This window comes from Brienomyrus brachyistius, chromosome 22, assembly GCF_023856365.1.
Source record: "Brienomyrus brachyistius isolate T26 chromosome 22, BBRACH_0.4, whole genome shotgun sequence".
NCBI lineage: Eukaryota > Metazoa > Chordata > Actinopteri > Osteoglossiformes > Mormyridae > Brienomyrus > Brienomyrus brachyistius.
In genome coordinates, this window is record NC_064554.1 from 18739935 (window position 1) to 18764683 (window position 24749).

General features: G+C 51.0%; 1 protein-coding gene across 1 annotated transcript in view; it reads left to right on the plus strand.

The window, feature by feature from the left end:
• The window catches only part of LOC125718239 (RNA binding protein fox-1 homolog 3-like), a 57871-nt gene that overhangs the window by 19505 nt on the left and 13617 nt on the right, over window positions 1–24749 (plus strand). Inside the window, 8 exon segments of the mRNA XM_048991920.1 lie at window positions 5207–5314; window positions 5588–5776; window positions 15123–15356; window positions 17082–17195; window positions 18820–18873; window positions 21433–21525; window positions 23830–23890; window positions 24654–24707. Of these exon segments, the coding sequence (XP_048847877.1) occupies window positions 5696–5776; window positions 15123–15356; window positions 17082–17195; window positions 18820–18873; window positions 21433–21525; window positions 23830–23890; window positions 24654–24707 (691 nt within the window). The 5' untranslated portion in view covers window positions 5207–5314; window positions 5588–5695.

Consider the following 24749-nt stretch of genomic DNA (forward strand, 5'->3'; position numbering starts at 1 on the left):
TGATTGAACTGGCGGCAGCCAATCAGGTTGTTCTTGTACCAAACGTTTATCCAACTTGTTTGGGGTGACCCTGGTGCCTAAGTCAGGACTACATGGAGCAGTGTTTCCCAACCCAGTCCTCAGGGAAGCTGGGACAGTCCACATCTTTGCTTCCTCTCAGCTCCCAGCGCACTGAGGACTGGGTTGGGAAACACTGACAAAGAGGAAGGGGCTGCCAGTGTAAGCCAGTGTTTCCTAGCCTGGTCCTCGAAGACCCCCAGAGACTCCATGTTTTTGCTCCCTCCCAGCTCCCAGTATGAGCAAAAACATGGAACAGCTGCGGGTCCTGAGGACCAGCTTGTGAAAGTACTCCTTTCTATGATAATAAGTGTGTTACAGGTGGCGCTCGACTTACGGTGATGAATCCATCGTAAATGGAAAATATCGTTAGTCAATAAAATGATTGACACGACTAAAAATAAGTAAATGGCTGCAGTCACTGAATAACTAAAAAACTACCGTAATTAATACCAGTAATTCAAATTGACCGTTAATGGATACAAGTCTATTTGGTTAAACACTGTGCGATTTGCTCGTGGTCGTTACAGTGACCGGATGACGCCGTCTCCCGGCATCAGCAGGAAGTATCACATGGCATTTCACTGGTCCCAGGAACGGATCAAAATTCAAAGTTTGATGACTAGTGAATGTGCATCAGTATCGCACCGTCGCGGAGTGTAAATATCGTAAGTGGAACCGCCGTAAAGCAAGGAGCATCTCTCTACATACTGGAGTGTCTGGAACACGATGTAAAGGGTAGATGAGGAACACATAGAGACTCGTCACCGGACTCCACGTCCTGATGGATGGAGTTATTCTGGGAATTGGGGGGGCGCAGTCAGTCAGAGCCCTCCAGTTCCCTCCCCAGGCATGCAGCCCGCCCCCTCCCTTGGGCCCTTCCCCTGGCGCTGCTCTGGTGACGCGTAGGCTGAGTTCCGTCTCCGATGAGCACTCGTCCTCGCTGAGCTGGGCTGGGCTGACGTCGGCGACGGACATCGGGAGGAGAGAGAGGAGGTCCAGGCCCAGGAAGACGGACATGGGCGTGAGAGTGATGACACCCCCCTCCCCACGCCGCCCGTGTGCATGTGGCCATGGGGGGGGTGCGATGTCATCGCCACATCATGACATAACGATTTACCGTTATTAGTTAGCCTGCTGCGGATTTAATGTCCGCTCCCTGTGAATTGTGGGCAACAGCGGCACGACTTCTACACCGCTGGAGAGCTCTGTTGTACTCATAGCTGGGCCTCCTATGGCTCCGTAGCTGTAAAGGACTGTCTGTCTCCTTCGGCACGCTCTCCTCCCTCCTGTCAGCTTGCGAAGCCTGCAGTGCTGGTGCTGTATTGAAAACGTAGAAATTATCCAGGACAAAATGAATATGAATGATATTCACATTTTGGTCATTTCTGTTGTTTGACGGAGTGTGTGGGTGTCCAAGTGTAAGCGCTGAGTCAGGAGCAGCGTGAGGAGGATGGGGAGGACCAGAGCGGGGAGCTTCCCTCCCTGCTTGGGAGTCGGGTGCCCGGAAGAGGTCCTGGCCCGTCATTAGCGCGCTCTTCACATGGCCAGAGCGGCAGACCAAAGCCATTGTGGGGATTCACTCGCTTCCGGCATGTTCTCTGAGCCGCGCGGCCACAGCACCTTCGCCGTTTACAGCTCGCCGTTTAGCCATAATCCGGTTTTCACCGCGCCATTGGCGGCAAGCAGTTCATGACATTTAAGTGTTAAGGTTTAAGCACTATGCAGTACTATCTATCTATCTATCTATCTATCTGTCTGTCTGTCTGTCTGTCTATCTGTCTGTCTGTCTGTCTGTCATTTGTCTATCTGTCTCATGACTAATCTATGTATCATTTCTATCTATATCTATGTATCATTTCTATCTATCTATATCTATGTATCAAATTTATTTATCTGTCTATGTCTAATCTATGTATAAAATCTATTATCTGTGTCTAACCTATATCATTTCTATCATCTATCCATGTCTGTGTATCAAATCTATTTATTATCTGTCTATGTCTAATCCATGTATCAAATCTGTCTATTATCTGTGTCTAAACCTGTGTGTCATTTCCATAATCTGTGTCATTGTATCAGATATATCTATCGTCTCATGCACATTGTTAACCGCTTCTCTAATACTGCGTCCTTCTTTCTAATCAAATAGCGAAGCCGCGATCATTAAACTTTTCATGTGTGAGCCGACGGAAGCGACGGCTTCAACATTTGGGCAGGCCGCTCAGCTCGTGCGTGTTAGAGTTTCATACCCGCCTGCGGGGGTTTGGCGGCCGGCGGGGACTTTCCGGCGGCACCGAGAGCCGAGCCCGGTGACGTTAATGGGACCGGGGCTTGTGTGACCGCAGTACTGTCATGACAGCATAGCAGCCCACTGCTGAGAGCCGCTGTAATTCCAGCACTCGCTGTAAGCAGCACTGCCCATTTCCGAAGCCTCCATCCTCAGCGCTGACAGATGGCTCCACTTCAGCGGTGAAGAGGTCACCTCTCTCATGCCATGTCTTCTTCAGTGTGTCACCTCCGCTGTTCAGGGTGCAAATGGCAGCGGACTTTACGTTCAGTTTAAATTTAATGTAGACTGGTTTTTTTTTTTTCTTTTTCATTTTGGAAAGAGCGTGTGATTGAGTGGAATACCATGCTGTGGGAGGGAGTGTTTCTCTCCCTCGGCGTGATGGACACGGGTTACTGAGCAGAGCAGCGTCATTAATGGATCGGAGAGAGTAATGGACGGGAGCAGAGGATGCTGGGAAAGCTCAGCGGAGGCGGGGGGGGGGACAAGTCCTCACGCGAGCGGCCGCGTTTAACACGCGGCTCGAAGATTTAAAGCACAATCCTCTGGCTTCTCGCAATTTGGACGAATAAGCCTCTCCTTCTGTTCAGTTTAATAATAGAATCGGAACTCAAAATTTATCGCTGGGTTGTTCGAGGACATTAAATACTCCAGGTAGCCTCATAGCCATCCGCGGCGGGTGCCATGAGCAGGTTGAGGGATTATAGGGGATTAATATCACCTGTGTTAATGGTGTTATCAAAGTAACCTATTGGGGGGGGGGGGGGTGACACTGAATGATGACCCTCTCCGTTAGCTTCTTCTTGCCTGCTTCCCGGTTCCCTGGGATGGAAAGCCTGCACGCCGTGTGACGGCAGGATGCCACGAGGTTTGAGGCCTGATGGAAAAGTGTGGCATTCCGGCACGTGGGGTAGGCACCCCCCCATAACGTCCCTGCAGGCCCCTGCCCCGCCCACCTCAGTATTTATTACCATTTGTCTCATAGCATCTCATAAATTCTAGCCCCCCAAGAGGATGGGGTTGGGGGGGGGGACACCTGGCCTTCCGTGTGTTTACTGCTGTGCCCTGCTAGACCCATTTCTGACCTGCATAGCCAGGAATTCTTGGCCCCTGCTACAATATCACCTTAGGCTCCAACCCCCAGCTTCAGTGACTGTACTTTAAATCTGAAGGCATATGGGGGAGGGGGTCTGTCATACTCTGATGTTCCCTGAGCATATAAATTATTATTTTTCGCATTCATGGACCCCCCCCCCATACAGTGCTGCCCCTCCTTTGTCTGCCTGGGTGCCCCTCTCAGGCCCCTGATTATTGATTTCCCACACAGATGGTGAATTCTGAATCTGTTTCCCCTTTCCTGCATATCTGTGCCCCCCCCCCCCCCCGATCCGCATCGCTGCTGACCACGAGTGGCGCCCGGGAACTCAAAGCCCCCGACCCTATGGCGTGCCAGTCTATGTCACCCGGCTTATTGGGTTTGGGTTGATTATGTGAGGCTCGCGTTGCTGGTTCTGATGACCATGCGGGTCTGACACTTTGTTGATAGCCATTCAGATCTGGGATGAGAGCGTGAGATGGGGGGCAATGGGGGGGGCTGAGACTTTAATTAGGCACAAAGACACGTGGCACACAAAAGGGTCTTCAATGAAAATGCAGCCAGCTGCCAAGCCTTCAAGGGGAGATGGCATTTTTTTCCCATTTTATTTACCATTTTTTACTATTTTTACTGGCTGTGGAGGAATACGGAGAAAAGGCATCAGCCCTGAGCCGAAAGCAGCGCCTTTGATTACAGGCAGAGCAGACTTTCATGCCCAGAGGCTCCGTAAGCAGCTTCCAAAAGCCACTAGCTGCCCTGGGGGCGTTACCATGGCGGCGATGTCAGGCCCAGTGGTGATCGTAGGTGCTGTCACCATGGTACTTTTGATGGCCATGTCGCTGAAGGGGTGTGTCTGACTTCATATGGGTTTAGGTGCTATGTAGTGTAAGGTAAAGGTTTAAACTTCACATCACAGTAGGGTTAGGGTAAGTCCTCAAGTATCGCTATACGGCGAGGGTTTAATCCTCACCTGTCACTGTACGGTGAAGATTTAATGCTTTCATGTTACATGCAGTAAGGGTTAAGTCCTTACACGTCACTGTACAGTAAGGGTTTAGTCCTTTCGCATCACTGTGCGGTAAGGGTGTAGTCCTCATGTATCACTGTAGGATGAGGCTTTAGTCCTTTCTTGTCACTGTACAGTGAGGGTTAAGGCCTTGTGTCACTGTACAGTGAGGGTTTAGTCCTCACATGTCACTGTTCGATAAGGGTTTACTCATCGCATTTCCCGTCATCTGCAGTCTCTGTCATCTCATTATGCTCAGCAGATGCTTCTGTTTCCACCTCTGAAAATAGTCAGGCATTAATTCAGGTCTGTTAGCGACGTGAGGCTGGTTAAACCCATAATTAATATTAATGGCGGTAAATGTGGAGTCCCCATGATGCGGCCGGTGTGGATGCAGTCACTCCTGCTGGAGTCAGCGCTGTGATGCTGTAAACTGCCAGTGTTCACATCACTGCATTTCACACAGCAGTGCCAATTTGCTTTAGAATTGTATAGATCTATAGTTGATCCACCAATCTGTTTAATTAAATAGATTTTCGTTACTAGTATTTAGTGTGTGTCCATGTTTGCATTGTAAGGTTTATTTTAGATAAGAGAGATTCCTGCTCATATTTAGAGTGAATTTTATTCATAATCATAGTTTAGTGCAGAAAAATGTGTTAGCATCTTAAAATAATACAGTTAGAGCATGAGATTACATGCTGCAATTAATTAACAATGAAAGACTGCTTACAGTACTTTTGCGTGTGTCCACCAGGAGGGGTGGGGCCTGGTCACGCCCTCCCACTGAGCCCCCGCGCTCTGATTGGCTGCCGTCACGTCACAGTGCCACCCCTCCCTTTTCATTCAGCTGACTGCTTTGTGTGTGAGTACTGAAGAGGCTCTGTAGGCGCACACAGACACACACGCGCACACACACACACACACACACATGCCGCGCACTCCGCCCCCTCCCTGCTCGGGCCCTCCCCTTCTCCACAGCTTGCCGCGGCACGGAGGTAAACAGTGTAGCGCTGGCTGAGCAGTCGGCCGCACGTGTTCAGTGTGTCTGTCTGTGTGTTCCTCCTCCTCCTCCTGCTCCTCCTCCTCCAACCCCCGCCCCCCCCCTCCGCCCCGCCGCGCTGCCACACTGCTGAAGAGGCGAGAGCCACAAGCAGCCACCCGCTACAGACAGAGAGGAGACCAGGGCAAAGAGAAAGGAAAGAGAGAGAGAGAGAGAGAGAGACGGGGGAGATCCCGCCACCCCATGCTGTGCTCCATGGCCAACGTGGGCCCTCTGCTGCTCCCCCCCCTCCAGGGGCCTCCGCCGCTTCTCTACATTCCCGAGGTAAGCCTGCTGCCACCCCATTCCCCCACCTCCCAGTCCGCCTCCATTCCGGAGTTCCCCCGTGGGTGCGTTAGTAGGACCGTTCCCTGTGCTCTCCCTCCTCTGCCGCTCCTCTACCTCCTCCTCCTTCTCTCCCTCCCTCTCTGCACCCTCTGTTCCGTTCCATTCTCCTTCCCTTACTTTTCGTGGTTGGACGCGGGGGCTGTGGGACGGGGGCTCTGGAGGTGGACTCCTGGTTTTTTTGCCCCCCCCACTTTCCCTCCTCGTCGCTGACCGATGCGGCTCCTTCTCTTGTGATCCTACGGTTCCCGGTGCTGTTCTTCACACCAGTGAGGTTTTTTTTCCTTTTCCCTTTCTAATAACTGCCCCCCGCTTGTCATTTTCTGCACCCGGGTTTGCTGTAGAGATGCCTCCCCCCCCCCCTCACACCCCCCCGCTCTCATATTTTCCCTGTTTAATTAACGTGGACTGTCAGTGTTGTCACTTTGGCTAATTAATGCGGTTCAGACTGGCGCAGGGATGCAAGCCGCTCCTAAGCGCAGGGCTCTCCCGCATGCCGGCCGCTGGGTAGGGACCTCTGGACCCGCTAAGTACGGCTCGGTCCCATCGGGCCAGTGCAAGAGCTGGGCGGGTTCCCTAGTCGCATTCCTGCATTTCTTGCGTGTGCATGAGGGCAAACTTTACGCAATCAATTTTAGTTCAGTTCTTTGGGGGTTGGGATAAAAACTGTGTGTAGTCGGGTTAAGGAGGAGACCTGGGTGTGTGTGTGTGTGTGTGTGTGTGTGTGTGTGTGTGTGTGTGTGTGCGTGCTGCTCTGGTTGTCATTTGGTTAGGTTACTTTGGTTGTCGAAACCCAGCAATCCCCTGCATGGACTCTTACGTGGGACTTTGTGAGGCCTGTATGGACGTGGACCTTAGATCCAGCGAGATGACACACATGGCAAAGTCTCTCCGGGCCCCAAATCCTCGCCCCGAGGTCAGCCGTTTGAGAGGCGAGCAGAGAGAGCGCGGAGAGGCTTTTCCAGGGTCTGGACCATGGATTAGTCACAGCTTCCCAAAACGGCTCTTTGCTCCTCAGCGCTGATGTGGTCTGCATCTCTGCAGTGGCCAGTGAGGGGCCGTGCCTGAGCAAGGAAGCTGAATAAGATCGCAGCCGTTATATCGGCGATTTACTTAATGATGCTAGAGCTGATGAAGTGCTGGGTGGAGCCTCGGGTACCCAGCATTCGGATGGATGCTCCTCCACCGGTCTGCCTGTCTGTGGGTATACTTGCTGGTTGGAGTTGTTGAGTTGGCGTCACCAGCCTTCAGTCATCACCACCTCAGCCAAGTCCCTTCCCTTGTTCCTTCTTCTACTCTCTTTTATAGACTGACCACCGTAAACAGACTGCTTAAGCCTGTCAGGTTTTACTTAATGGTCACAGCTATGTTTTTCTTTTTTTTGTGGAAACCGTGTGCGTGTGTGTATCTGTGTGCGCGTGTGTGTGCGTGTGTGTGTCTGTGTGTGCGTGTGCCTGTGTGTGTGCGTGTGTGTGTGTGCATGTGTCTGTGTGTCTGTGTGTCTGTGTGCACGCGTGTGTGTGCGTGTGCCTGTGTGCGCATGTGTGTGTGTGTGTGTGTGTGCATGTGTGTGTCTGTGTGCACGTGTGTGTGTGCGTGTGCCTGTGTGCGTATGTGTGTGTGCGTTTGTGTGTGTGTGCGTGTGCATTTGTGTGTGCGTGTGTGTGTCTGTGTGTGCGCATGTGTGTGTGCGTTTGTGTGTGCGTGTGTGTGTGTGTGTGCGTATGTGCGTGTGTGTGTGTGTGCGTATGTGCGTGTGCGTGCGTGCGTGTGTGTGTGTGCGTGTGTGTGTGTGTGTGTGTGTGTGTGCGTTTGTGTGCTCGCAGTACCTTTGAAGAGCAACTACCAGGCCATTATCTATAGATGAATGGAAATGTGAGCTGCTACTATTTACACTGGTGTAAGTATATAAGTGTAGATATTTTCCAGTGTTATTTGCAGGACGGACATTTCCAGTACTGCAGTAAATTCAAAGAATAGAAACTTATTTAAAATGCATTTTAAAGTTTTCCTGTCGCGCTTTTCGTCCTCCTGGCTTAACGGGCTGTAAGTGCACCGAAGCGCGGTGAAGCCGCAGTAAATGTCACAAACGTGCGATTTATGGAAATGCCATTTTGTTTCCGCAGTCGCTGCCACCGTGCAGGCAGAGGATGGGCGTGTGGCGCGAGCGAGCGGCGCCTTCTCCCGCGTGCAACGCCATTAGCGGGCGACTGCGCTGCGGGCGAGGGTCCCATTCGCTCCCACCACATGGCAACCTGTTGCTCCGAGAACCGGAAAACTGTCCGTGCTCTCGGCTTTGACACACAACAGCCCGCACTGGGAATACTGGGAAAAGCATTTGTCATGTGCTCCGTTTTACTTTCCATGATATATATTGTTTTTAAGCAGGCCCAAAATAGGGCATCGTTTTATAACGAAAGCGACACGCTGAGTGTCATCCGGAGGGCGGAGCTGGTTTTCTGTGGGACACTTTATTTTTTCACAATTACCAGACCTAGCAGTGCGCTAAGCAGCTTCCAGTTACATAGCAGACCCCCTCTTTTGTCATTCCATCTAAATAAAATTAGCTACTAAATTTGGGAAAAGTGAGAGCCACGCTCTGCGCTCGGCACTAAGCACGCCTTGTTAGGATTCACGCTCGAATCGGCCGCTTTCAAAAGACGCAAGTCCTCAGTCTGCTGGGGAAAACAGAAAGGTAACAGGGAATATCCAACGGCCCTGTTTTTGTTGAGAAAGCTCACTGGGATTCCCCCCAGTCTCGTTTTTGTTCTGTTCTGAGTCTTACCTTCGCCGTGTTTCATCACACTGAGCAATAAGTCACCCTGAAGGATTCGCTCTTGTCTTGAGTGGCTCATTATGTGCTCTGTTTACCCATAAGTCCTTAAACTGTCACAAAAAAAAAACAAAGAGTAGGTCTGTCCAGGTGCATTTGCATCCAGACTGATCTGTGGAGCGTCCCTTTGATCACCCGCCGCACCGGCGGCGTTTACGGTGTAGGTGTGTGTTGTTTGTTTGGCAGAGGGTGGTGTCGACGCCTTAGCGCCGCGGAGCTTCTGCCACGATGGCGCTGGGGTGTTGGGCGGATGTTTGCAGTACAGATGAGGAACCAAGACCCTAACCTGAGATGGCCGACCTCCCCCAAACAGATCCAGCGCGTAGCTCTGGCAGAACCGGTGAAGCCCCGTTAGACCCAGTTTGGCTCACCTTAAAAATCACAGCGTGTTTGCACACATCTCTGTGGCATATGGGCCCGACGTTGGCATAACATTTAAGGAACTGGACTTCCTACCAGAACACTTGAGCCTGGCTAGCTTCCGTAAGATACCCATCTGTGTGAGCAGTGTAACTCCATTCGGATAAAAGCATTTGCCTGACAAATGGATTCTTTGTATGGGGGAGTGAAAATGATTGGCGCTGGCAAGCATTAAGACCCCCTCACCAGTAGATGGCGCTTTCCTTGAAGATCTGCGGTTTTGTGAGGAGGCTGCATGTAAAATGTACATATACAGTAAATTTTATAAAATGCAAAAATGATTATTGTTATTATGGTTCAGGCTGCACCTGCAAAATTACATACACATAAGGTACAATTTGTCCTACTGGATCTTAGTAGTTTTGCAACATTAATTGATAAATGTAATGAATGAATGAATGTATTTGATCCCGAAATGCTACTTTTGTTGCAAGAGGAAAGTAGTGTTAAAAAAAAAAGTTGGGGCTGCGGTGAGCAGGGAGCTGAAGGCAGGATGCCCAGTCGGACGACACGGCATCGTCAGGGCCGCGTCTGCAGCCGAATGCATTATTTAATCAAGCGGCTGCTGCTATCGATAAAGCACTCCGCCGTTATTATGGAGGGGCACGGCCGGCCTCATCTCCCAGCCCGACTCCTCTGGCCGCTGCCCACTGAACTTCCATAATGGCTCCATTGCACTCTGACGCCTTTTTCCGGGACGTGCTAATTAACCAGACTTGGATCCAATTGTCGGGCATCCGCACACTATGGCGGCAGAGAGGTGCTGTTTGTCTCTCCGCCCGCCCCCCTCCCCGCCCTGGCCGGGGGAGACGCTGCCGTGGTAACCGGAGCTTTCCGTCTGGGTTTCTTGCCGCTGGGGGGGAATCCGGTCAGAGGCGCGGCATTCCGCGTGGCTCCTCTACCTTCTCCTCCTCCCCCAGAACAAAAGCCGCATCTCATAATTCACGCCTTTTTAATTTATACCACATATGCTCCTCGTTTGTTTTCGTTTTCGAGCTCGTGCGTCGTCACGGACCAATTCCCACATCTGGGGCTGGGAGGGACCTGTAGTTTCTTTTGGACGGCCCCCACCCCCATTTAAGGCACCCACTGTCATTCCGATTGATCCAATGTGTCCTTAGTCGTTATCTTCTTCTGAAAGTAGCCCTCCGTGCAAAGGCGGGAAAACAGAAGGTGTGCAGGAATCCTCCAGCATGTGCCACGGATGACTTCTCTCAGTGGCCTAATTACCAAGTGACCAAGGCGGAAACCCCACGGAAGCTGCAGGAAATTCCTCCTTTACAGCAGGAAGAACAGCTTCCTGAAGGAAGCCTTGCTAAGCTTTTGCAAGCCCTTATCCTGCGTTTATTTACTGAGCTTAACCACAAATTACGGCAAATACTTTTGATGTTACGGCAGTCTGCTGTTAACACTGGGGGGCTCTGCGGGTGCATGCGCAGCACAGGTCCTGCTGTTGAACCTTTCAGCCAGGTAATTAGCCTGAATCGCTTTGGGGGATGCGTGCCACAGAAACCGTGGTTGACTATGTAAATTACCGACTGGCAAAGTATCTGACTAGCAGTGCCATCACATGGGCTTGAAGCATTTCGGGGGGAGGGGGATGTTTATATCTGGGTGGGGATGTCATTTAGATGCAGGTGGCCCTGAGCCCCCCCCCGACCACCACCCCCACACACGCATCTGCAGCACTGCAGCATGTCGTGCAGAGGAACCATTTTGCACCAGTTACGTCTCCTCCGCTGCCAGCTAGCTTGGAGGAGATATGGAGGGGTGGCGGGAGGGGTAAGTGGAGAGGGGAGTGGGTTTTCCGGTGGCAGTAATCTGATAAGCCTGACTCACTCAGGGCTGGGGGGCGTTCGGTGCTTTCTGAGCACGGTCCGGCGGCCCCCGCTCTCCATGCCACACTTCTGGCCTCCTAGTTGCACCATGCGGGCGGCACCCTGCTCTGCTCTCCACGTTCGATGGTCGCCCCGCCTCCACGCCACTGCACTCCAGCTGTGATGCCCCCCCCCCCCCCATCTGCTTGTCCCCCTGATGCCTCCTGCTCACTTCTTTTCCTGGGGGAGATCCGCCTCCCCCCCCCCCCGGTTCAGTTTTATTTTGTTCTCATATATAAAATCGAACGTCATTACAGGTTTAACATACAGCGCCACGCCGGCCAGTGCTGCCCGCATCCGCTCTGAAGAACAGAGGGTCACATTCGGCTGCAGGCGTAAACAGCAATGAAAGTGACTCGGCCCGCAGAGCCGCCAGCTTCAGAGAGGTGGCGCTGGTGAGGCCCACGCGCAACACTGTGCAAACAGAACAGCAGAGTAGATCAAACACTCCAGCGAACGCGCGTTGGCACAAGATTAAATGTCACTGGGCTCCAGGAACAAACATCGCGATAAGGAGACTTCAGGAGTGAAGAAGCTGCCCGACTTGAGGCCTTATAGCCGGGGGGGGCCGAGTCCGGAGCCTGGAGCCCAGAGTCCATCGTCAGCCATTCACTGTGTTTAACCTGCGCCACCTGCTGGGCTGTCAATGATCTTCACGTCACGGCACCCCTTGCTGCCCCCCCCCCCAGTAAGACAGGCCCTCTCCCCAAGCCAAATGGCTAGTGATCGCTGTCAGTCATTCTTCTGAACTGCCACTCAGCTGCGGGCTCCCACCCCCACCCAGAAGAACTTTTTGTTACCACCATCATTGTGAAAATTCATTTACCATTCATCTTGTATCAAAATTAATCATCATCATTAAAAAAAATGGCTCTGTGCCCTACACCCCTCCGCACGGCTGGGCTGCGGCTCTCACTCTCCTTCCCGGCTGCTTTCTCTCTACCACCTCATTTGTTGTGGTTCAGATGGGACTGCTGGCGGCCCCCCCCCCCCCCTCCCCTTAAAAATGGGGGTTTGTGGTCGCGAACTCTCATGCATTATTAAAGGTGGTTTTCAGTTTCTGCTGAAATGGAGCCTCATTCTTTATTTATGAACGCGGAGCCCGAAAGCCCATGGGCCCCGTTTTTCTGCCCGTAACGTAGATGTAAGATGCAGGGCGCAGTCCTGCCGCCACGCGGCTCTAACGCATGCGGACAGCAGGCCGCCGTGCCGCTTTTCCGGGTCGTCCCACAAACTCTAGCGGCTCGGGAAGCTGACAATTTCCAGCGCCTGGTTGGTCTATAAGAGAGGCAGGTGCTGGGTGCGTTCGGCTGCCCCGGTGCCGTACCTTGGGTCGTGCTGAATAAACGGTGATTGCAGCCCTCGCTCTCGGTGTCGGTGAGGAGGAGAACGAGGCTGAGGTCACTCCGACGGTGAATTAGCGCTCCTTCGTCATGCACTGTGAGGCCGTAGAGCTCATCGCCTTTTCAGGAGAGCAGAGGCTGGAGAAAGAGGGGCTTCTGTGCTGCTTGTTGCTGGGGTAGCTTACATACTAGATCTTGCTGAACTTGCTGGGAGTGTAAGCGGTTTTCGGCTCCCATGCAGCATGTGGACACCTTCCTTGACATCGATGCGGTTTCAGGCCACGTCTGTTTGTCTCTCTTTGGGCTTTGTACTTTTGGTACAGTACTTCTGTTACTTTCTCTTTTGCATTGACTTCCAGTCAGGTAACAGTACCGATCATGGGTGTTTTTAGGTCCGATCACTCAGGGCTGTTTTACCCCCGATGCTCTGAGATATATATATAGGATGTGTTTAATATACTGGGATCCTAGCGATGTGATTTTGTTGTAAAAATAGCGATGTGATTTTCTTCTGATAAATATTGTAGTATTTATAACACAAAACACAAGTTCATAAATTTCTCACAAACCCGTCCAGGAGTGATTTAAACAGCAAGGATGAAAATGATTATGATTGTTTTGGAGAATGCATGCAGAGCTCATGCAAAGCAGAGGAGGTAAACTTTAAACTGATTTTAGACATATATTAGATTATCTATAAAAGGAATAATTAAAATTTCAGAGCTTGCTACGTTTTTTCCTATGATAGAGTAACAGAGTAAGAATATTTCAGCAAAACTTTAACCCCCACGGTTTAACAGAATTAAAAGTAAGAAGCATAGGCCTATGTTCATAACATGCAATGTTGATATTAGTATTGCCCATTGTCCAGCCTTATAAGATACTATGGTCATCTTTCGAATTCAGTATTAAATACCTCCCTCCTACTGTGATGTCATTCGGCGCTGGTACCAGTTTTTACGCCAGTGGACAACCAGCACCTTCAAGAACCGTACTTGTCTTACTTTCTTGAAGCACCAAAAGTGCGGTACCTGGTGCAGTGGAAACGCACCTTTCAGTCCCAAATCCCTGAGGTTCGGCAATTACCACGTTCCCGGGAAATCAAGGTCCAGGCAAAGGGAGCACAGCTCCTTGAAGGCTTGCTTATGGCTCTCAGACACTCGTGGGTACAAAGAGAGCGTTTAGATCATTCACAGCCCACGGCGTTTAGACGAAGCCGCGGACTGGGTGGACTGGGTAGACTGGATGGCAAAAGCAGCAGAGGATGGAACGGAAAGGCGATGGAGATGTGATGGTGTGGCGGAGCCTCCGGTGTCTCCTGTAAGGAGGGCGATGTGCGAGTCGGGGTGACGGAAATAGATGTTCCTCATTACTGCCTGGGTCGGGGTGTGAGGTCACAGGTCTAAGGGGGACTGTCACCGGTTGATAGAGATGAGAGTGCCAGACTCTCGTACCCGACCCCCACCTCAGCTCTCTCTTCTTTCCCTACGTCGTCGGAGCAATATGGTCGCCGTCTTGTGTAGATTATTTTTTTTTTGTTTATGGAGGGAGTTCGCAGTCTTAATGTCTCATTATATGGTTTAGAAACGGCTCATCAAATCACTGTCAGGTGAAATCAATCACGATGCCAGATTTTCACATCGAGAAGCAGCTGTTTCACCCCCCCCCCCCCCCCCCCAGCTGCTGTACAGCCAGTCAGAGACACCCCCCCCCCCCCACACACACACACACACTGTGTGATGTAATGGTCCCATATCTGAGTCTGTAAGGACTGGCATTAGGAACAAATAAAGCTTTGCGGATTCGAACCCGAGTCTTTTCATTTGGGCACTAGCTGAGGTGTCAGCCCGCTCTGGCACCTACACGACAGGCCCGGTGGATTATGGAAACCTGAACAGCATCTGCTCCACACACCAGCGCATCAGCACAGCACCGCAGGACTGACAAAATGTCCCTGTCAGTGCTTTAAACAAGACACCCTACGGTGCTGTCCGCCACAGCGTGGGACCGGCCGACAACTGTGTGTCTGGGGGGGGCGTCCTGAACACAGCCACGGCTCCAGACCAGGGTGCCGTCAGGCGTTTATCGGGCAGACGATCTTCCGATCCGTGTTCTCCGACACAGGGAATCTTCCTGGGCCCAACTCCGCCGAGACACATCGGGCAAAATGAAGAGTACATTCGTTGATACTCATGAGGAGAGCCTTTGATCTGGCCTAAAGCAGCCTGGCACAGGGTTGGAAGACGCTCGCTTCCACCGGCCGAAAGTGGAGACGCGGCCTGTTCCGCGACCTGGCTGCTCAGCTGCGAGACCCACGCTTTGAGGTCAGCGGAGGCTTGCTGGTGTTCTGTGCATTTGCTACAGAGATGTGAGATCTCCCCCTCCATGCTGGGAGATTATGCAAAGCAGAAAACCTCAAACAGAATTTCCCATATGTTTAATCCCGTCTCTCAGCTGCAAACAATTAATAGCGAGTTTGAGAAGAACGGAGTAATTTTTGTGTTAACGATCTTGCGGCTGTGATTCGTGCGGCTATCCCTGAGCGGTACTGCTGCGTGGGGGTGGGACGGCCACTCGTGTATTTTAATCCTGTAAATTGCAGGCCCCTTCTTCTGCTCAGCGAAAAGCCGTGCAGACCTGGGTGATCCATTTTTTAAGCAGAAAATGTCTAGTGTCACAAAATTGAGTCCGTGCTATTTACCTACAGTGCCTTTCATTTCGTCTGTGCTCTGCTGAGAAAGCCGTGCATTTTTTATCATTTTTATGCCTCTGGATGGATGGGATATGCTGATTTAATTTTCTCTTGTTTCCAGGGTAACCAAGAGGCCACGCCCCCCCCAGAGGCAATGGCTCAGTCGTACGCCCCCGGCCAGTACCCGCAACCCCCGCAGAGTGGGATCCCTGCAGAGTATGCTGTGGTGACGCCCCCACACCCTACGGCAACCTATGGGGGTCAGTGCGGCCTCTACACGGCCACGCCCACAGCCACGCCCACCCTCAGCGAACGGTCTGTCACAGTCACAGACTGCAGTGCAACCACGGCAACGGTCAGTACCATTTAGCTTCCCGAATATGTTCCCAATATGTGTAATCTGCCACGTTTATCCAGTTATAAAGCGTTTGTTCGGTTTTGTACTGGTGCAGTTAAGCAGAACTGTAACTGAGTGACTGCAGGGAGGGGGATGGACCATCTCATGTTTGCTGCCGTGAACCCTGCCCTCCTGCAGTGAGCAGCGGTGACTGGGAGTGACTGGCTAACTGGGAGGTGCGGGAGAGTCCATTCAGGCCCTCAGGGTTATTGTCCTCCTTGATGTTTGTTTGTCTGTTTATCTGTTTATGTATTTAATCATTTTAGTCTCCCAGCAGAGGCTCCCACATGTAAAGCATCTTTCCATATAAGTGAGACGCTGACTGACACGGGTTTCTCTCCCCTCGTGTCCCGGTTAGCATGATTGCCCCTCTATGTGCTGCTCTGAAAGAGCCGTTTATTATTCGTTTTTTGGCAGCCATTTCTTTCGTGTCTGATTTCGAGGCCTGGGGTTAGGGATGGGCTCAGGGGGCAGCATGTAGCTCAGCAGGCTAAGTCTCTGTGCCTGTGGTCAGAAGGTTGCCAGTTTGAGCCCGGCCTCAGCAGAGTAATGACTTGTCCGTGGGCCCTTGAGCGAGGCCCTTAGCCCCCAGCTCCACGGGCACCGCTGCAGGTGGCTGCCCTTCGCTGCCAAGCTCACGCTCACCTACATGTGTGAGTGCTAGATGGAGGGATCAATAAAGCATCATTATTATTATTATTATTATTATTATTAATACCTGTATGGATAATCTGGTGAGAAAAAGCCCCCACAAGTGCTGGTACCTGCTTATCGGTTTGCTCTGATATGATGATGAGGGTGTGCAAACAGGTCAGAGGGCTCCGGCATGGGCAGAAGGTCCAAACCTGGACCAGATCCGCACAGGCAGTGCTGGCTGGAGAAAGTAAGGAAAGTCTAGTCTTTGAAGGAGAATCTGACCTTGGTCAAGGCTGTCTGAACTCTCCCTCTTTGATCAGCCATCGCATCTATTTATTTTTTTTTGCAGCATCTCCTGGACGCGTATTGACGTGCTGTTCCTGTTTGGTGTTGAGGCGGTTCTTGTGAGAATATTTTATAGAATTCTAAGCATAAGCCTTGGTTCAGTTTGACTGTTGCTGGCTGGATTATTATCTGACTGAAGTAACCCCCCCCCTACCAATCTCAGAACTTTCTTTCTGGTTTTCACTTTTTCATTCTCCCCCTTATCTTGTCATCCGGAATGTTCCAGCGCCTCTCGCCCATTGATCTCGCTGAGCAGTGGGCCTCTGCATCCTGCCTTAATCCTGCTGCAGTTACTGTAATCCATGATTCATTCCGGTCGGTGCTGTAGGTCTGCCTCCGCAGGGCCCACGTGTTTGGCCACACCAGGGGATGTGGCCGGCCGCGCTCGTTGCGTAACATCTCCGCGGGGCGGCCGGCGCCGCTAACCTCACCGCGCAGAAACGGCCGCCGGTCCCCGCCTTTCGTACACGAGCTGTAGCTGTTGTCTTTGGTGCGTGATGAGCGATATTATCGGATTGGAAAGCTTCTCCAGAACTGGCACCTGCGATTTTCCCTCGATGGAATCGCCACAGATTTTTTTTTCAGGTTCCCACATCATCTCGCCTGAAATGTGCCGCCCTGGACTGTGTGAGGTGGAGTCCGAATCAGTCATCCCAGGCCTGATGTCTAACTGCCCCCTCCCCCCGCCTTTCCCCCCGGCAGACAGACGGCGTGACGCGCTCGGCCACCTCCCCGGAGAAGCAGCAGCCTAAGCGGCTGCACGTGTCCAACATCCCCTTCCGGTTCCGCGACCCAGACCTGCGCCAGATGTTTGGGGTGAGTGTTCCGCCGTTCGGGGGGCCTTCACGCAGGTACATGCGGTCTGTGACACTGACACAGGGTAAGTCTCTTCAGATATGATGATGTCATCATGGATCGCCACGCCCTCTTCTCAAGGCCCTCGAAAAGGCGATATATAAAAATAAACCGAATTGAACTTTGATGGCTACATTTACATTGCACAGTTGGGCCCGCATCTGTGTCCGTAATGTCTGAGACATTAAGATGACTCCCGGGTCAGGCTGCTGATGACCTTGCTGCCGATTGTCTTGCCCTTTGTTCCGTCAGGTGTGTCGAGCTCTTGGTGTGCCTGAAGGGGGTGCTCACCACACACCTTCTGGAAACTGACCGCGTTGTGTCAGGTGGTAGATGTTCCCCCCCTAGGACCGCCGCTCCCCGCAGCGGTAGCAAGGGACCCGGCCGCCCCCCCTGCCCCTTCGCCTCATACCCACAAGCTGTTGTCCTTGAGCTCCGGCAGACTGGGGAAGCAGATGAAACTTGCCCCCCCAACCTTAATTAGCCGTCTCCCATCCCGTTCAGAAAAGTCTGGAGAAACACTGTGCCTGCTGCGATGAGAGGGTGCCGATGCACACCGTTTGGTGGTGTAATTAGCTTTAATGAAGTAACACGGCTATTGTAGACAGCAATTAAAACTCACTCTTATCCCCGCTTGTTAGAGGAGCTTTTTTTGTGGTCCCCCTTCTCGCTAATGATCCGGGAGCAAAGGCGGTAAATTGGATTCGGCCTGTTAACCACTTCCGTGCCTCAGGGTCTCCCGTCGCGGCAGGAGGTGGGGAAGGCGGCCGAGATGTTCCTCCCCTCTTGGGAGGTGGCCAGCTGACCGGCATGTTTCGGAGCCTTCCCACAATGCACCATGACGGCATGGACCCATTTCCCACAAGCCGCTTAATTACAGCGGGGGGGGCAGAAATGCAAGGAGGCATGCTTGTGGTCTGTTAGCGTTGGAGAAGGTGTGTCAGCAGGGTGGGAGAGGGGGTTGGAGGAGGATGGAGGTGTAGGGGTAGGTGTACCTGGCTCTGCGTCAAGCTCAGAGGGCCTGCAAACCGCCGTTGTTGTCAGGGGAAGGTCCGGGCAGAGCCAGTGGCGGCCCGGCCTCACGCACGTCCCGCATCCCAGATGGCAGCTCTGATGGGAGACACGGCAGTGCCTCGGAACCGAGCTGGCCAGCATTGGGAACCCGGAGGGGGGGCGGGCGCAGCCGGCAATCAAGCACCTTACGCTCCGCGTCGGCATGGGAGCTGCCCTCCCCCCCACCCCCCGTCATGTTTTAAATAGAATTACTAACCATTTCTGGGAGGTTCTCTGCATGAGCCAGCCCCCTTCATGTCATCCCTCCAACCACTGTGCTTATAGGGATTAACCAGGAAGTGACACGTTACGGCCCACCCACGGAAGGCGGCCGTGCTGTCGGATGATGTGCGGCAGCGAGGAGCCCGTTCTGGAGCTGCCGCGATAGAAGAAAATCATTTATGTTAGTTACAGCAGGCATTTGGGTCTCGGCTCGCTGGAAACCGCTCTCCTGTACCATTGTGCCATCATGACATGCTCTAATTATCTCCTCGCTGATCTCCTTTTGTTTTTTTTATCTCCCCCTCTGCAGCAATTTGGGAAGATTTTAGACGTGGAAATAATTTTTAATGAGCGGGGTTCCAAGGTAAGTCAGCTGGAACAGTCGGGCTCGCCTGTTTGCTTCCCGTCAGGTCTGGTCTCCCTCAGTCCCCAGCCGGATAATTGAGGTCTCATGCATCTTGGCCTTCAGCTAAGGCCTAACTTGACCTTTGTGCCCTAACCTCACCCCCCCCCCACAGAGACACAAAGCAACACCTTCTGGTGTTTGAAGAGTGAAAGCAATGAGAAGTGTTTGACTACACCATTCATACGTTTACCCCCCCCCCCCCCCCCCGAAGTTCATCCACACCACACGGTGTGTCAGTTTGCTGTCCAAACAAACACTTTCCTCAGGTCTGAGTTTAATCTTTCTCGCTCCTGGCCTTCTCAGGTATCAATTTCAAAAAGTTTAAACTGTAAGGTGCAGTATTGCGTATTTATACGACGAATCACATCAAGTGCCTTTCAGTGCAGTGGAACTTAAGATCTCCGATGCCGCTTGCACACAAATGTCTCCCCTCATCCCGAGATGGAGAACAGAAACACGCATGTGTGTGAAGATCCGCGAGCCATGAGGCTGCCCTCCTGACTGCTTAATGGAGCCACCGCAAGCATCAGCATTGCCTGGAATTTCCATCTCTGCGGAAATTGAGGGTGCTCTATAAAAATACTATGAGGATCAGAAACGCGCTTGGTCCAAATGTCAGGAGGATTAAATTTGGCCTCCATTTCATTTTAAATGTATTTTTTTAATCTTTTTATGAAAGTCAGGTTCTTTCAACCTTGTTGCAGACAGGGGAAATGGGACAGTGGGTGTAGACTCACCTATTTATGGGTCTCACACCCCCCAAGGCGATCACCGCATCACGTACACCAGAACCAAACAATGGGATATCATACATTATTACATAGGCTGTGAGATAAATATGGACTGATCTGACTCCTGAGTGTCACCAGTGGCAGTGCAGAGGAAATGTGACACTCCCTGTCTTAAAGACAGTAGGGGCATGATAAGCTAGGCTGATTTAACTGCCCTTGTCAGCCAACAACAAATGCTACAAATATACTGTCGTCACTTTGCCTTAAATCATGAAATCATTACACTGACTTCCCAAAATCTAGGTGCCTTAATCACTTAAACTTCTAAGCTTTTCCCCCAAAGGTAAAACCTATAATTAAATATCGGAGGGCAAGTAAAATTTTATAAATATCAAAATAAAATTAAATTTAAAAAAAATGTTTAAATGTTTTAAGTAAATTTCCCAGTCAGTAGCCAAACCAGTCAATAACAGGTGCAGATAAATGAGGGACACAGCCTCTCAGGTTTAAATGGTATTTAAAGGGTATTTCAGTTGGATTTGGAACGCAGAAAACGACGTTCCATTCTGATCTTCAGCCAGCTTTTCTACGCTTAAGGGAAACGAGAAAAACTTAATTGGTGCACGCGAATCGCATGCAGGAAAATGAATTTTTAAATAGATAATAAATTTTGAAATTCAGCTAATTGGTTACATATGCCGGATATTTAAGTAGAATTTATTTATGACGTTTGCAAGATGGCTGCGAAAGTGATTTCTCTTTGGGATGCTTGTTTTCCTGTACAAGGACAAACCGAGGTGCCGGAGTCCGCTGGCGGGGTACCGTTTGTCTGCTAACGTGGCCTGAGCGTTTAAGCCCGCATGCCGATCACGAGCTGGGGCGCCCCGCTGGTTCTGAGGCGGTCTTTGTGCCGGACAGCGAGAGGGAGTGTGTGTGAGGATGATCCCATGTGCTGGCATCATGCATATGGTGCAGCTGACATTCAACAGCACCACAAACTTCAAGTATAAGGCGAGAGAGAGAGAAGCAGCTGTCAGAGATTAAACTGCACAAACTTCACCCCTGAACCCTCCTCGATAAGAATTCCTGTGTGAGGGTTTCACTGTGCTGCACTGTATGTGTGCATGTTTCAGATGGTGTGACTTATGTATATTACAGTGTGGGGGTTAGGTTGTCATTGTTTTTTTGCATAGAAGTGAATGGACAGTCCCAACAAAGATATGGATACAAACATGTGTGTGTGTGTGTGTGTGTGTGTGTGTGTCGCCCTTCAGTTTTGTCTCTGACCGTTTTAGGAAAGTAATTCTCAGTGCATAGAGTTTATGTTGCAGATAGACTAGAGCTGCCAGTCGGATCTCCTATAAGCTATAACTTGCTGTCTGTCTGTATGTATGTCTGTCTGACTCTGGTTGTCTGCCTTTCTGTCTATTTGCCTGTCTGTTTCTATCTATCTGTCTGCCTGCCTGCCTGTGTCTGCCTGCCTGTTTCTGTCTATCTGCTTGTCTGTTTCTATCTGTCTGCCTGCCTGCCTGTTTCTGTCTATCTGCTTGTCTGTCTGTGTGTCTTTCTGTCTCTCTGTGTCACCTTGCAGCGTTTCTGCCATTGGTGAGACAGGCCTTGTTATGGGTGCCCGCTGTGTGACGCTGTCCCGTCTCTCTGCTCCTGCTGTCTAACACCCTCGTCTGCTATAATGCTACACCTCTTCCAACGGCTCACCTTACTGTGTTTTTCTCTCCCCCTCCCCTTGCCCGACTCCCCCCTCCTGTCCCGGCTCACTTTCGTACAGGGCTTCGGCTTTGTAACGTTTCAAACAAGCGTGGACGCTGACCGCGCACGGGAGAAACTAAACGGTACTATTGTAGAAGGACGCAAAATAGAGGTGCTTTCTTATTCCTTTTCTCCTCATTCCTTCGCTCATCCCTTCCTGCTTTTCATCTGCCTCGTTCCTGTCATACGCTTTTCCTTTCCTTCCATCTCGTCCCCTCCTCTTGCCCTGCTCGTCCATGCCCCATGGGGCTTGCCTCTCTAAAGCCCCATTCCATCATCCCTCCGTCTCTCCTTCCATCCATCCCACACTGCCCCTCTTCACTCCCACACACCATCTGCACACCTGGCAATGGGCCTCACCTGTCTGTGAGAGTGTTGATTCACGCACCTAGCTGATTGGGCTGGAGCCGGTAGCGTGCCCAGCTGATTGGATGACAGCGGGTCCCGCCCACTCAGCCGGTTGGACCTGATTGTACATTTTTGCTGCTTATCATCGTTTTTCTGGCACCGGGGGAGAGAATGCATGGAAATTCCCCTGTTCTATTGCTGTATGGCTCGCCGCCCTTGTGCTCTTATTCAGTTCCTTGCGTCGATGTGCTGCTTTTGCACTTTATGGCGGCTGACGGTACGTATTCCTGTAAAGGTCGTCATGCTACACCATGTGAGCCCCCTTCAGTCTGCTACGGCTGATTTCAGGCTAAGTGCAAACTAGCTGCTTCCTTTGGCTAAAATGCCTCTGCTGTCCATCCAGACATAAAAGCCTCAAGCTTTAATTGATTAGGGAATAACAGGTCACTGTAATATTTCGAAGAACATGTACAGTCACACCAAAAGCAACGGCGGAATCCCTTATAAGGCAAAGGGGGAGTGGGGGGGCTGTCAGGCTTCCTTAATACTAAGGAAGCCCCCCCCCCCATTCCAGGTGGGCCGCTCTGGCTGAAAGCAGCGGGAGATCAGCCGGCAGCAGCAGCATCGCTGTCTTTGGTCGGAGACTGGAGAAGGTTACAGTCATTCAGCCTGGATTCACGATACTTTCTCTTAAGCATTTGTTAGTAGTTTGCATTCTGCCTTCTCATAGTACCACTTAGGAGACATTCTTTGGGCAGGATGTTACATTCTCTGTTCGGGCAGGATGTTACATTCTCTGTTCGGGCAGGATGTTACATTCTCTGTTCGGGCAGGATGTTACATTCTCTGTTCAGGCAGGATGTTACATTCTCTGTTCAGGCAAGATGTTACATTCTCTGTTCGGGCAGGATGTTACATTCTCTGTTCGGGCAGGATGTTACATTCTCTGTTCGGGCAGGATGTTACATTCTCTGTTCTGACAGGATGTTACATTCTCTGTTCAGGCAGGATGTTACATTCTCTGTTCAGGCAGGATGTTACATTCTCTGTTCTGACAGGATGTTACATTCTCTGTTCAGGCAAGATGTTACATTCTCTGTTCGGGCAGGATGTTACATTCTCTGTTCGGGCAGGATGTTACATTCTCTGTTCTGACAGGATGTTACATTCTCTGTTCAGGCAGGATGTTACATTCTCTGTTCAGGCAAGATGTTACATTCTCTGTTCAGGCAAGATGTTACATTCTCTGTTCGGGCAGGATGTTACATTCTCTGTTCGGGCAGGATGTTACATTCTCTGTTCTGACAGGATGTTACATTCTCTGTTCAGGCAAGATGTTACATTCTCTGTTCGGGCAGGATGTTACATTCTCTGTTCGGGCAGGATGTTACATTCTCTGTTCTGACAGGATGTTACATTCTCTGTTCAGGCAGGATGTTACATTCTCTGTTCAGGCAAGATGTTACATTCTCTGTTCAGGCAGGATGTTACATTCTCTGTTCGGGCAGGATGTTACATTCTCTGTTCGGGCAGGATGTTACATTCTCTGTTCGGGCAGGATGTTACATTCTCTGTTCGGGCAGGATGTTACATTCTCTGTTCGGGCAGGATGTTACATTCTCTGTTCGGGCAGGATGTTACATTCTCTGTTCGGGCAGGATGTTACATTCTCTGTTCGGGCAGGATGTTACATTCTCTGTTCGAGCAGGATGTTACATTCTCTGTTCAGGCAGGATGTTACATTCTCTGTTCGGGCAGGATGTTACATTCTCTGTTCTGACAGGATGTTACATTCTCTGTTCGGGCAGGATGTTACATTCTCTGTTCGGGCAGGATGTTACATTCTCTGTTCGGGCAGGATGTTACATTCTCTGTTCGGGCAGGATGTTACATTCTCTGTTCAGGCAGGATGTTACATTCTCTGTTCAGGCAGGATGTTACATTCTCTATTCAGGCAGGATGTTGCATTCTCTGTTCAGGCAGGATGTTGCATTCTCTGTTCAGGCAGGATGTTATGTCATCCACCGAATGAGCTGTCAGTGACTCTGTCCAACTTCCGCCTTGACAGGTAAACAATGCGACTGCCAGAGTGATGACGAACAAAAAGGTGGCCAACCATTATACCAACGGTGAGTCATGGTGGGGGGTGCGGTCTGGGCTGGATATTTGTCAACAGCAGAATCACGAGTCATTACCTTGGCAAGAACAGATGCAATATAATTATATATACAGAGGGATTTACTGGTAATACTTATGGGATCATTAATAATAATAATAATAATAATAATAATAATAATAATAATAATAATAATAATAATGGGGCGGCATGGTGGTGCAGTGATTAGCACTGTTGCCTCACACCTCTGGGACCCGGGTTCGAGTCTCCGCCTGGGTCACATGTGTGTGGAGCTTGCATATTCTCCCCATGTCGTCGTGGGGTTTCCTCCGGGTACTCCGGTTTCCCCCCGCAGTCCAAAGACATGCTGAGGCTAATTGGAGTTTCTAAATGGCCCATAGGTGTGCATGTGTGAGTGAATGGTGTGTGAGTGTGCCCTGTGATGGGCTGGCCCCCCATCCTGGGTTGTTCCCTGCCTCGTGCCCATTGCTTCCGGGATAGGCTCCGGACCCCCCATGATAGGACCCAGTAGGATAAGCAGTTTGGAAAATGGATGGATGGATGGATGGATGGATAATAATAACAATAATAATCGTGTTATTATTATCATTATTATTATTATTATTATGCTTTAGTATGCTTGAATAAATATTGCTCAGCTTCTAAGTGCCAGGTTACTGTCTCCTTAGAAGAGCTTGTTTTGCATGACTGTAGATGTTTATAAAAGGCACAGAAATGTTCTAGACCCAGTACAGTGGTGCCTTGTGTCCCTGCAGAATGGAAGCTGAACCCAGTGGTTGGAGGGGTGTGTGGGCCGGAGTTATACGCAGGTGAGGAGAGCTGGAAGCCACTGGGCCATGTGGCACACTCAC